The sequence below is a fragment of the Notechis scutatus genome, chromosome 1, assembly GCF_049901735.1.
Source record: "Notechis scutatus isolate UNSWTSFEM ecotype Mainland chromosome 1, rNotScu1.2, whole genome shotgun sequence".
In the NCBI taxonomy this organism is placed as follows: Eukaryota; Metazoa; Chordata; class Lepidosauria; order Squamata; family Elapidae; genus Notechis; species Notechis scutatus.
In genome coordinates this window covers 5883289-5896241 of record NC_142009.1, presented here as the reverse complement: position 1 = coordinate 5896241, position 12953 = coordinate 5883289, and the positions used below count along the sequence as shown (strand labels likewise).

Genomic DNA, 12953 nt, shown 5'->3' with positions numbered 1-12953 from the left:
GGATACAAATAAATAATAAATAACGTATGGATTGCCTGGATTTCCAATTGCACTGGATTGTTGCAGCCCTGCACACAACTTGAGCCCTTGACTTTTGGCAACTAATTAAAAAAAAAAACAATTTCAATGAAGAAATGGTGTTGGGTTTTTTTGCAGACTTCCTTCATTTTTTTATTTCTCTGCTAACAGATAGTTAGTTATCTGAAAGTCCAGAAACGTTAAGTAATGCAGACTTGGGTCAATGGCCATTGGGTAAATCTTTCAAAGTGGAAAAAGACAAAAATAATAAAAGGAGAAATTTCCTGACAGAACAATTAATCTGTGGACCAATTTGTCTCCAGAAGTTGTGAATGCTCCAACACTGGAAGTTTTTAAAAAGATGTTGGATAACCCTTTGTCTGAAGTGGTGTAGGGTTTCCTGCCTAAGCAGGGGGTTGGACTAGAAGACCTCCAAGGTCCCTTCCAACTCTGTTATTCTATTCTATAATAGAAAGCTTTGTTTTCAAAATATTTCAGGGAGAAATCTTTTCTAGAATGTTTGAACTCCGTTTCAGTTGTTGAAAAACAAACCACATTTCTAGAAACTGGAATGCTTATTATGGAGGGAAAGCTTTCCAGAATTCAATCACAGTACTCTTTCGAACTTGGCAAATTTAACTCCCAGAATTCCCTGGCCAGCACCTGACCCCAGTTTTGTTCCTAATCAAGAAATATAAATATTGTATGTGAACTGAAATATAATTACGGGGCACCAGGTTCACCAAGGTAAGCAATTTCAAGCCGGAATGATTTAAGATGGGTGGACTTAATTGTAGGCTGAGGGATTTTAGAAATCCACCCATCTTAAAGTATGCTGGTTGGGGGATTCTGGGAGTGGAAATCCTCCCATCTTAAAGCATGCTGGCTGGGGATTCTGGGAGTGGAAGTTCTCCCATCTTAAAGCATGCTGGCTGGGGATTCTGGGAGTGGAAACCCACCCTTCTTAAAGCAGGCTGGCTGGGGATTCTGGGAGTGGAAGTCCATTCATCTTAAAGCATGCTGGCTGGGGGATTCTGGGAGTGGAAGTCCTCCCATCTTAAAACATGCTGGCTGGGGGATTCTGGGAGTGGAAGTCCTCCCATCTTAAAGCATGCTGGCTGGGGATTCTGGGAGTGGAAGTCCTCCCTCTTAAAGCAGGCTGGCTAGGGGATTCTGGGAGTGGAAGTCCTCCCATCTTAAAGCATGCTGGTTGGGGGATTCTGGGAGTGGAAGTCCTCCCATCTTAAAGCATGCTGGCTGGGGGATTCTGGGAGTGGAAGTCCTCCCATCTTAAAGCATGCTGGCTGGGGGATTCTGGGAGTGGAAGTCCTCCCATCTTAAAGCATGCTGGCTGGGGGATTCTGGGAGTGGAAGTCCTCCCATCTTAAAGCATGCTGGCTGGGGGATTCTGGGAGTGGAAGTCCTCCCATCTTAAAGCATGCTGGCTGGGGGATTCTGGGAGTTGAAGCCCCTCAAGGAAGTGTTCATTATCACCTGACCCTCTTCCCTTGTCCCCTCATTGGCAACTCACACTAACCAAGAAGGACCAAGATCTAGGCCACTAATGGTGGACTTCGTCTGACCCACAAAGCTCGCAAACCTCTTCCAGCTCAGACCTCAGTGGGATGTAGGACTGTCTGGTCCAACATGGCGCAGCATCTGACCCCGTCCCAATCAAAAGCAGGCAAGGATGACAGGATTGGACAAATTAGATGGAGGCGGCTTGATATCCCAACTGTAGCCTAGGCCAGTGTTTTCTCACACTTGGCAAGTTGAAGACGTGCGGACTTCAACTCCCAGAATTCCCCAGCCAGCAAAAACATAAATATGGTCGGGTTGCTGTCTGCCCAGTTGGAATTTCAACTTGAAGCCAGCAAAGCAAAGGATTCTGGGAGTTGAAGTCCACATGCCTTCAGGTTGCCGAGACTGGCCTAAGACTGTTTCCTGGCATTTCTTCCTACAACACGAGGACCTGCACGTTGGCATACACACCCTGATGGCAGATAGTCCTCTAATTATGACCATAACCAAACCCCGAATTGCAGTCATTAGTCACACTTACTGTAAAGGAAGTGACCACATAACCAAGCCCCAATTTTTTTTTGCAGTGGTCGTTAAGTGAGCACCCCGGTCGTTCAAAGAGAATGCTGTGCTTGTTAAAGGGGCCCATTGTTTGCAATGGGTCGATTTTTCAAGAAACCACACGTTTCCAGTAAAATAAAGGTGTAAATTGGAACCACGGGACAATGCCAACGGTTATAAATACGGTCTGGTTACAAGAGTGTCCATCGGAACCAAAAAAGCTAATGCAGTCCTAAATTGTACTAACAGAGGGATACAATCAAGATCAAGGGAGGTACTAATACCACTCTATAAAGCCTGAGTAAGGCCACACCTAAAGTACTGCATCCAATTTTGGTCACCACATTATAAAAAAGATGTTGAGACTCTGGAAAAAAGTGCAGAGAAGAGCAACCAGGATGATTAGGGGACTGGAGACTAAAACATAGAACGAACGGTTGCAGGAACTGGGCCTGGCTAGTCTAGGGAAGAGAAGGACCAGGGGAGACAGGATAGCAGTCTTCCAATATTTGAGGGGCTGCCACAGGGAGGAGGAAGGGATCAAGCTATTTTCTAAAGCGCCTGTAGGCCAGACAAGGAATAATGGATGGAAAGTGAACAAGGAGAGATTTAACCTGGAAATGAGAAACTTTCTGACAGAACAATCAACCCATGGAACAGAAGTTGCCCTCGGAAGTTGTCGGAGCGCCATCACTTGAGACTTTCAAGAAGAGATTGGACTGCCATTTGTCAGAAATGGTGTAGGGTCTTCCCGCTTGGGTGGGGGCTGGACTAGATGACCTACAAGGTCCTTCCAACTCTTGATTATCTGTTAAATTTGTTAAAACTTAAAAGCGATCTCTTAGCGAACGGTTGTAAGTCAAGGATAGATAACCTGTGCACTGTTTAGGGCAGGGGTGTCAAACGAGGGGTGGGGGGCTGCTGGGGTTCACAGGGGTTCAGGAGAACCCCTAGCTAAGATTGTGCAGTTCAGAGAACCCCCAAATCCCACTATTGGCTGGCCTCACCCTCCCCTCCCCTCAGTCCCCACACGGCCCGTTTTTGGATGCAGGAAAGTGCAGGCCGCATGCAGAGGCTCGGGGAGGGTGAAAAACAGGCCTCCTGGAAGTTGAGGAAGGCCGGAAATGGGCCTGTTTCTGGCTTCCGGAGAGGGAGGCCGTTTTTGCCCTCCCGGAGGCTCAAGGAAAGCCTCCGGATCAGCAGTGGGATCCTACCTGTCCCACTACCGCTTTGATGATCTTGTGCGTGTGCAGGCACCCCCTAACACAAGCACCTCTTAACGCACACATGTGCAGCGACAATCAACTGAGAGGAGAAAAAAGAGAAAGGCGTAAGAGCAGGCAGAAAGGCCGATTCTGCGCTTTTCTCTTCTTTCTCCTCCCTCAGCTGATCGTCGGAGGCTTTTTGTTTTACTACCAGATCGGCTCAACCAGTCCGAACCGGTAGCATACCACCACTGCTCCGGAGCCCAGGGAGGGCAAGAAGCCACACACACACCCCACCGCCATAGTGCAGGAGGCTGACTAGGCCACACCCATCCAGCAGAGAACCCTTTGCTAAAAATTTGGAAGCCCACTCGTGTCAGAATCAAGGCCCGAGGAGCTGGATCCAGCCTATGGAGCGCTTTAAAACTGGCCTGCGGGGCCAGACTGGAAATATCAAAGAACCGCCCCGCAGTGACTCTGCCAGCCAAAATTGGGGGGGGGGAGGGGCCTGCAGAAGCTTGTTTTCGGCTTTCTCAGCCTCCAGCAGCACTCTGCTGGCCAAAACTGGGCCGTGTGAGGCCCCTGCGCAGCCCGATTTTAGCCAGCAGAGTTCTGCTGGAGGCCGGGAAGGCTGAAAACAGGCTGCGTGGGGCCTCTGTGCGGCCTGTTTTTGCCCAGCAGAGTGCTGTAGGAGGCCAAAAATGAGGCACGAGGAGCCACATACGGGCCCCCCCACAGGTGCCCCATTTTGGCTGGCCAAGTGCTGCAGGAGGCCGTCCAGGCCGAAAACAGGGCACGGGGGCCTCAGCAAATAACTTTCGGAAGAAAGAGATAATAAAGGTTTATTATAGATCTTGCAAATTTCCCGTTGAGATTTTTCTCTCCTCTGCTGAATGCCGTTTTGGCTTCTCTCGAACCCCAACCCGGGGCCCCGCCATCCGTGCACCTCCTAAAATCTGAATTTGGCTCCTCAGAGCTTATGGAGCTTGTGGAGCAGCATGGTGCGCAGCTCCTTGTTGGTGACGTTCTCCACGATGGATTCCAGGAAGTGGATCTCGTTCGCCTTGCGCAGGGCGCTCCCCAGCGATTCATCGAGGTCATACAGCATCTCATACTGCGAGAGGATCTCCAAGGAGAGCAGCAGAAGAGGTTCCCCCGTCCCATGGTCGGGCAACATGGCGGCCACATGAAGCACGTGGCAGAACATCTGGATGTAAACAAAGGACAGCTCCCGGACGACGTTCTTCTCTTCTGCGGAGTGCCACTGGCCACGGGCGATGGTCTTCACCGAGCCCAGAAGATCGGATAAGCTAAGGCAGTAGAGCCTTCCGACGTGTTTCCACGCCTCCACTGGCATCCATGTCGCGCCACTGGAACCACAAAGGAACTGGAAGGTCCGCAGGAGAAGGACGGACAACTGGAGATGATAGGCAAAAGGCCGGAAATTCAACAACGGTAAATATTGGACGTACTCAAGCGAGTAAGGCACGTAGAGGATCTCTCGTTCCAGGAGACTTTTGATCACATGGACAAGTCTTTTCCACTCACTTTGGCTACACCAGGGAAGGACCTGGACCAGGGCCACCAAGAACCCTTTGCTGAAGAGGTTGACCTCTTCAGGGTTATCCACGTTAATCATGAGTAGAACGAGCATCTGCTCCCGCAGGGCGGTTGAGACGCAACACGTTTCTAACCAGGCCAGCAACCCACTGCCTGGCCCATAATTTGGGAGCGGACGAGTCGTCCATTCCTCCTCTGGAAGCTTACAGACCTCAAAGAGAGTCGCTGGGACCTCGTTCTTGAAATGTTCTCCAAAGACGTTCTTCATGCGGAGGCCAATGGTCCAGTCCAAGACGTTGATCTTCTTGTGCAACCAGGCTACCGACTGGGTCCACAGCTGGGGAGACAAGGAGTCCTTCTGGACCAGAAGAATATCGCAAAGCTGGGCTAAGTTGGTGACCACCAAATCTTTGGTCTCCAGAGAACACCTCTCTTGGTCTTGCGGTTGGTGCCAATATTGGCAGAAGCCATCCAGGAGTTTGCAGAGAGAAAAGGCGAGTGGAAACGGGTGGCAGGTATGAATCCAGCTCTGTTCCGAGGGGACTTTCAAAGCCTTGTCGAGGATTTGCAAGCAGAGCTCAATTCGGGGAGAATCCGACTTCAGAAATGGAAAGATCAAGCTTTGGATGACCTCCGAAGGAGACAGGAGGGGACTTGTTCCACTCGGTTGCATGAGATGACCTAGAAACTCTAAAAATTGCTCCTTCTCCTTGGGAGAAGAGAGGCGGTCCCAAACCGCCTCTTTCAAACATTCTAGGAGAAAGTTGACGGATACGTCGGGCTGACCCCGCGGTTCTTGGAAGTTCAGAGCTGGGAATGAACAGAGGATCTCGGCCAAGTATTGATGGGTTCCCAAGTTGGCGATAGCTAAATTACTCATCTTCTTGATGGTACCTTCTGGGTTGAGGACCACCAGACGGGACACTGCAAGGATGGCTTTCTTAAAACTTTCCCCAGAGGCGCTCTTGATGATCTGGTTGAAGGCCACGTTGAGTTCCTCCTGGAATCTTTCGGAGAATGCTACCATCAGCTTGGAAAGGCCTAGCCTGCCCCAAGTCGCCAAAACACCAGCAATGACTTTGTTCTTATCTGGCAAGGAAAGTTCAGTGTAACACCCGAGGATGATCTTGACCAGCTGGGTTTGTTCTTCTTGGTTTCCGGATGAATCCTCAGAGGATTCTAGAGAGGCGACGGTCTCCAGCAGCTTCAAGATCAGTTCTGGATCCTGGAAAAGTTCTTTATTCTTAACGAGGCAGGCAACCCATTCCTTGCTCAAGGCCCAGTTTTTCTCCTTCGCAAACACAGAGCACACTTCTTTGTGTCTGTCCATTTTCTTGTCAATGATCACCATGGCTACTGAAGCCAGCAGATCGCCGCTGGTGCTCTTCCCCCAAGTCTCAGGGTTGATCTTCTTCAGGAGGTCCGCGATGACTCTGCCCAAATCCAACATCACTCGGGCTTGGTCGAGGTCCTCTAGGCCGCAATCGCCTGACCTCTTCTGCAAAGAGGCCAAGCAATCGAGGAGCCGGTAGCTTTCGTAGCAGACCTGCTTAGGGTCATTCAAGAAAACCTGGAGCTCTGAAGACCACTCCTTCAACAAGGAGAGGAGGAAGCTTAAGTTGCCGAGCACCAATTGCTTGGACAACTTGACCATGTCCAGCAAACTCATGCTCCTCTCGGCTTCCTTCACCTTGACATCCAAATCCTTGTTGCTGTATCGGTTTTCGCCGTCGCAGCTCCAGAGGGTCACCACTGAGGAGATCTTCTCCAAGTAAGCCTGAGGAGACAACGCCTTCGCTTCGCACTCGGTGGCCACCAAGGCCGACAAGACATCCACTAAGTTAGCAAGGGCGTAACACTTCACCCTGGTCGGTCCAAGGTTGTCTTTGATCGTTTTGAGCCCTTCGGTCAAGATCGGGAGGACGAGAGGGACGGCGGAGTTCTCCGGCATGGACGAAGGGCCGCTCTTGAACCGCTTGGAGGGTTGGTCCAGTTCTTCCGACTCCAAAACATGCTGGTGGGTCACGTTTTGGAACAGCAGCACCAAGCGATCCTCCTCGCCTCCTTTGTGCTTCATAATCTCCCACCAAACGTCCAGGAAGAACACTACGTCTGCCGGAGACGTCTCCTTGGCGACGTACTCCACGAAGGTCTGCAGCTCTTTTTGGCAAAGGGGATTGGGCAACGCCAGAAGCAACTGGGCAAAAAGCCGGGGCGCGTTGACCGCCTTGAACAGCTCGAAAAGGACGGTGCGGTTGATCTCGGGGATGGCGTTGCTGACGGAGAAGAAAGCATCGTTCTTCCAGCGTTGGTCGGATGGCACACCCGACAGGAGGATTTTTGACCAGAGGACAACAGCGGCCTTTTTCTTCCAGAGGTTGGGCTGGGGTGGATAAGAGGAATAGGAGGTGCAGATCTCCTGCAGAGCTTCCAGGATGGGTTTGCCCACCACCGACCAGTCGGATTTGGTCAGTTCGGATAACGGCTTCGGGTGGCACAGCCTGGACGCCAGCAGGAATCCGCCGTGCAAGACGGTCACTTCGCCGCAGATGGACACTGGCCCTGTTGCAAATGAATGAACGATACGGTGAAGAGCAAGCATGGTGGTCAACTCAAGGTTTTCTACAGGTAGTCCTCAACTTACGGCAAGGGAGCCCAAAATGGATGTCTCTTATGTGTCTCGGAGTCGGTTAGCTGTCAGAATTCTGGCAGTTACCCTGATTAAATCACGAGTCTCAAGCCATGGAATGCGCTTTCGATTTCCAAGTTGCCACACTGCTCTTTCAAACCCCTCTTCCCCCCTCCCTTTCTGCTGGCAACTCTTAAGACGGCCATAGAAATGTTTGATGAGTGGACAGTTGCTAGGTGAGAAATGCGTTAAGTGAGCTTTGCCCCGTTTTACGACCTTTCTCGCCACAGTTAAGAGAATCGCTGCAGTTCTTCAGTTCGTCACACGAGGTTCTTCCGTGAATCTGAATGTCTGTGGAGCTTCTCAGCCATCCAGGTCAAGGTTGTCCCAAAAGTGTTTTATTTTCCCAAGAGGCAACTGGACTTTCTTGGTTTTTCTTTGAAGACGTTTCACTTCTCATCCAAGAAGCTTCTTCAGCTCTGGGATGGTGGAGGATGTATGGATTTATACTCCGTGCAGACAGCTGGTCATTTGCATTCTTTTAGAGGGTGGTTGAGGCCACTTGGAGGTTTGTCTGTGTTCTCAGGGTCACCTGAGTGGTATAAATGGGTGTGAAGCCTTCTGTGTTATAGAAGGCTCCACATCCATTTGTGCTATTCAGGTGACCCTGAGGATAGGGATAAACCTCCAAGTGGCCTCAACGACCTCTAAAAGGACGCAAACGACCAGCTGTTCTGCAAGGAGCCCCTATAAATAGCTGGGCGTCATTCCCCGCCATCCAGTCAGAGCTGAAGAAACTTCTGTGGAGCGCTCTCGAGAAGCTAAATTTGCAAAGGCCTCGGCTGGGAGTTCAAGAAAGTCACCTCTGAAAAGCCCGGGGGGGGGGGGGGGCGGGGGGGGGGGGGGGGGGGGGGGGGGGGGGGGGGGGGGGGGGGGGGGGGGGGGGGGGGGGGGGGGGGCGGGGGGGGGGCCGCGGCCGCGCCCGGGGGGGCCCCCCCCCCCGGGGGGGGGAGGGCTTTTTTAAAAAAAACCACCTTTGGGTTAAGTGAATCTGACTTCCCTGTTGACTTTCCTTGTCAGAAGGCCATAAAAGGAGACCACGTGACTCCGGGACACAGCAACCGTCATAAATGCGAGTCAATTGTCAAGCATCTGAAGGTAAATCACATGACCACGGGGATCTGCAACAGTTGTCAACTCATAAAACATTCCTATTCCTGTTTTAGTAGTCGGAAGGAAATCTGGAAGAGCAGTGCAGCGGTTTGAAAGCGAAAGTACATTCCAACTCTTTATCTTTAAAAGATTGTAACTAAGCTACCGAATCTTCTGCCCGGGGAAAATCCCTTAATTGGAGAATGTGATTGATGACACCCAGCCTGTGAACGTGTTCAATTGGAGAATCTGGTCTATGAGACACCCAGGGGGGAAACGGGGTCACAGGAGACTTTAAATGACACATGCCAGAGTTGGCTTCAAACAGGGCAGTGCCAGTATGTTGCCTCTTAATAAATCCTTTGAAGTTTTTTGAAGTTTGGCTCGAGAATCATGATTTAATTAGGGCAATTGCTGGAATCCTGACAACGGTCTTCAAGTGTAAAAAAACGATCATAAGTTCACTTTTTTCGGTGCCGTTTTGTAACTCCAGTCACTAAATGAACTGTTGTAAGTCAAGGACTACCTGTCTTCTAATGGCCTGGAGAACTCAGGAATTGTAATGGTACAGGTAGCCCTCGATGTAATACAACCACAACCGGACCCAAAATTTATCTTGCTTAAGGGAGAAATTCATTAAGTGAGTTTTACCCCATGTTACGACCTTTCTTGCCACCGTTGTTAAGTAAATCACTACAAGTGTTAAGGGAGTCCCATGGTCGGTAAGTAAATCTGGCTTATCCGCGGACTTGGCTGGTCAGACGGTCGCAAAAGGGGATCCTATAACTCTGGGGCACTGCAACCGTCATAAATACCAGTCAGTTTCCCCAGTGCCTGAATTTTGATTATGGGAACATGGGAATGCTGCAACGGTCATAAGTGTGAAAAACGGCCATAAGTCACCTTTTTTTTTCAGTGCAGCCACTAAATGAACCGTTGAAAGTCGAGGACTACCTGCATTTGAGAAAGTGGGAGGCAGGGATTTCTAGTCCTGCCATAGGCACAAAAGTTTCTTCAATCCTGGCCTGTTGGATGAGACACAAAGACGATCTCGCTGCCTTAATTCGTACCCTGCAGGCTGCAAACCACAATAACTGGGTTTCTTCCCCCATGCTCTGTCAAACTAACTGGATGGCGGTTAAACATGCTGTTGTGGAACATAGCTATGTTGGCAGGCCTCTATCTGAGACAAACCTGTGTGGATCCCACCCAAGTGATCATGGTAACAGACAAACCTAGAAACTAGGCTAAAGGAATTCAAGGGGCAAACATAAGGTGCCACTGTCTATTCAGCCCTTATGCTAAAAGGAACCAAGCGCAGTGCTAAAATAAGGTAAGAGGGGAGGAGGAGGAGGAAGAGGAGGAAGAGAAGAAGAAGAAGAAGGAAGAGGAGGAGGAGAGGAAGAAGAAGAAGAAGAAGAAGAAGAAGAAGAAGAAGAAGAAGAAGAGAAGAGGAGAAGAAGAAGAGGAAGAGGGAGGAGGAGGAGGGAGGAAGAAGAGAGGGGAGGAGGAGGAGGAGGGAGGAGGAGGAGGAGGAGGAGGAGGGAGAGGAGAGAGAGGAGGAGGAGAGAAGAAGAAGAGGAGAAGAAGAAGAAGAAGAAGAGAGAAGAAGAAGAAGAAGAAGAAGGGAGAGAAGAGGAGGAGGAGAAGGAGGAAGAAGAAGAAGAAGAAGGAGAAGAAGAAGAAGAAGAAGAAGAAGAAGAAGAAGAAGAAGAAGAAGAAGAAGAAGAAGAAGAAGAAGAAGAAGAAGAAGAAGAACTGTGAGGTCCTTGGGTGCTCTCTGAGCTGGGTTGTTTTCTTTTGGACATTTCATGACCCAGTTAGGTAACATCATCAGTGCTAGAAAGGAGTGGGGTTTGTGGAGTGAAGGAGGAGGAGGAGGAGGAAGGCTCTGTCCCCAACTCCAGCCCGGTCCTACTTTGCAGGTCTGTTGGGAGGAGGAACATGGTGGACAGTGCCATGTGCTCCTGAGAAGGGGAAGGAAAGAAGGGAAAGGAAGGAAGGAGAAATGGAGGGAGAGGAAATGGTAGAAATGAAAGGCAAAGAGAGATAAAGAGGAAAGAAGGTGAAATGGGGGTGGATGGACAGAGGGAAGGATGATAGAAAGATTATAGAGGGGTGGAAGGAAGGAAGGAAGGAAGGAAGGAAGGAAGGAAGGAAGGAAGAAGGAAAGGAAGGAAGGAAGGAGGGGAAGGAGGGAAAAGGATGGATAGAGAGGAAACAGAGAGGGGGATAAACAGGAAAGAAGGAAGGGAGGAAAGAAGGAAAAATGATGGATAGAAAGGGAAGGGAGAGGGAGAGATAAAGAGGAAAGAAAGGAGGATTAGGGGAACGGAGAAAAGAGAGAGAGAGAAAGAAAAGTTAGGAGAATGGAGAAAAAGGGATGGAGGAAGGAAGGTTAGCAGAACGAAGAGGGAGGAGGGAGGAAGGATTGGAGGAAGAAGGGAGGAAGCAAGGAGGGAAGAAGAAAGCTATGATGACTGGAAAGGGAAGGAAGAGGGAGGGAGGGAGAGGAAGAAAAGAGAGAAAAAGACTAAGGATGGATGGAGAAGGGAAGGAAGGAAGAAGGGAGGGGAGAGAAACAGGAAGGAAGAACAGAGGAAGGATGGATAGAGAAGGGAAGGAAGGAAGAGGGAGGGAGGAGAGAAGAAAAGTGAGAACAGATGAAGGATGGCTGGAGAAGGAAGGAAGGAAGAAGGAGGGGAGAGAAACAGAAAGGAAGAAAGGAAAGGAAAGGCGAAGAGAAGGGAAGGAAGGAAAGAAGGGAGGAAAAGAGAGAAAAGAAAGGTGAGAACAGAGGAGGATGGCTAGAGAAGGAAAGGGAGGGAAGAAGGAGGGAAGAGAAACAGAAAGGAAGAAAGGAAAGGAAAGGCGAAGAGAAAGGAAGGAAGGAAAGAAGGGAGGGAGGAAAGGAGGAGAAAAGAAAGGTGAGAACAGAGGGAGGATGGCTAGAGAAGGAAAGGGAGGGAAGAAGGAGGGAAGAGAAACAGAAAGGAAGAAAGGAAAGGAAAGGCGAAGAGATGGGAAGGAAGGAAAGGGAGGGAGGAAAAGAGGAGAAAAGAAAGGTGAGAACAGAGGGAGGATGGCTAGAGAAGGAAAGGGAGGGAAGAAGGAGGGAAGAGAAACAGAAAGGAAGAAAGGAAAGGAAAGGCGAAGAGAAGGAAGGAAGGAAAGAAGGGAGGGAGGAAAAGAGGAGAAAAGAAAGGTGAGAACAGAGGAAGGATGGCTAGAGAAGGAAAGGGAGGGAAGAAGGAGGGAAGAGAAACAGAAAGGAAGAAAGGAAAGAAAAGGCGAAGAGAAGGGAAGGAGGAAAGAAGGGAGGAAAAAGGAGGAGAAATGAAAGGTGAGAACAGAGGAGGATGGCTAGAGAAGGAAAGGGAGGGAAGAAGGTGGGAAGAGAAACAGAAAGGAAGAAAGGAAAGGAAAAGGCGAAGAGAAGGGAAGGAAGGAAAGAAGGAGGGAGGAAAGGAGGAGAAAAGAAAGGTGAGAACAGAGGAACGATGGCTAGAGAAGGAAAGGGAGGGAAGAAGGTGGGAAGAGAAACAGAAAGGAAGAAAGGAAAAGGCGAAGAGAAGGGAAGGAAGGAGAGATCCGATGAATGATGAATAGATGAAGGAAGAAAGGAAAGAAGGAAGGAAAGGAGGAAGGAAGGAAGGCGCCTTCCTCGGCCGACCCACCCACCTACGTCCATGGCTGCCGCCGGGTCGCCTCCCCACGCGGCTCCTGCCGGCCGAGCCAGGGCGCCGGCATGGTCGAGATCCGGGCTGCGCGGCCGCCGTTTGCCGCCCGCGGGCTCCGCCAAGCCAGCCGCCGGGATCAGCGCCTCGGAGGCGGCCTGAGCCCCGGCGGAGACGGGCCGAGCCATTGTGCGCTCAGGGGCGCAGCGGCAGACGGCACACAAGGCGCGCCGGACGGGGGGGGACCTGAGCCGCCGCCCCGGCCGCGCTTCCCGCTCCGCCCGGCCGCCTGCCCGGCTCCTCCTCCGGCCCCGGCTCAGCCAGCGAGACGGGGCTCCGCAAAGCCAAGCACCGTCGGAAGAGCTACCTCTGCCGGCTCCTGCGCAGCACGACACGCCGCGGCCGAGCGGGGCCGCTGCCCGTCTACACCTGCTGGTAAGCGGCCCGCCCGGCCTGGCATAGGATCGCATTGCGGCGCGCTGGCAGGATCGCATTGCGTGGAGTGGGTTTTTTTTCCACCACCACCCCCTCCCCGCCAAGGGAACCAAGGGACGGGTTGGGAACTCTGCATCCTGCAGCTTCTGGGATGTTTTGTCCCTTGGAGACGCGCTCAGAGCTGGAAGGGAGCTT

General features: G+C 51.0%; 1 protein-coding gene across 1 annotated transcript; it reads right to left on the bottom strand.

Annotated features, from left to right (window-relative positions):
- Positions 1-4130: 4130 nt before the first annotated feature.
- Positions 4131-12632, bottom strand: GEMIN4 (gem nuclear organelle associated protein 4). The gene is made up of 2 exons (XM_087971320.1): positions 12328-12632; positions 4131-7427 (listed from the first exon to the last, which is right to left on the bottom strand). The coding sequence occupies exons 1-2, from the start codon at positions 12509-12511 to the stop codon at positions 4276-4278; spliced, it is 3336 nt and encodes a 1111-aa protein (XP_087827446.1). The 5' UTR covers positions 12512-12632; the 3' UTR covers positions 4131-4275.
- Positions 12633-12953: the final 321 nt, after the last annotated feature.

Bases quoted from the DNA above. Each gene is read 5' to 3' on its own strand.
- GEMIN4 (XM_087971320.1), bottom strand. From the start codon at position 12,511: ATGGCTCGGCCCGTCTCCGCCGGGGCTCAGGCCGCCTCCGAGGCGCTG. The intron at 7,428-12,327 runs GTGGGTGGGTCG...CATTTGCAACAG, and splicing joins GGCGGCAGCCATGGACGTAG to GGCCAGTGTCCATCTGCGGC.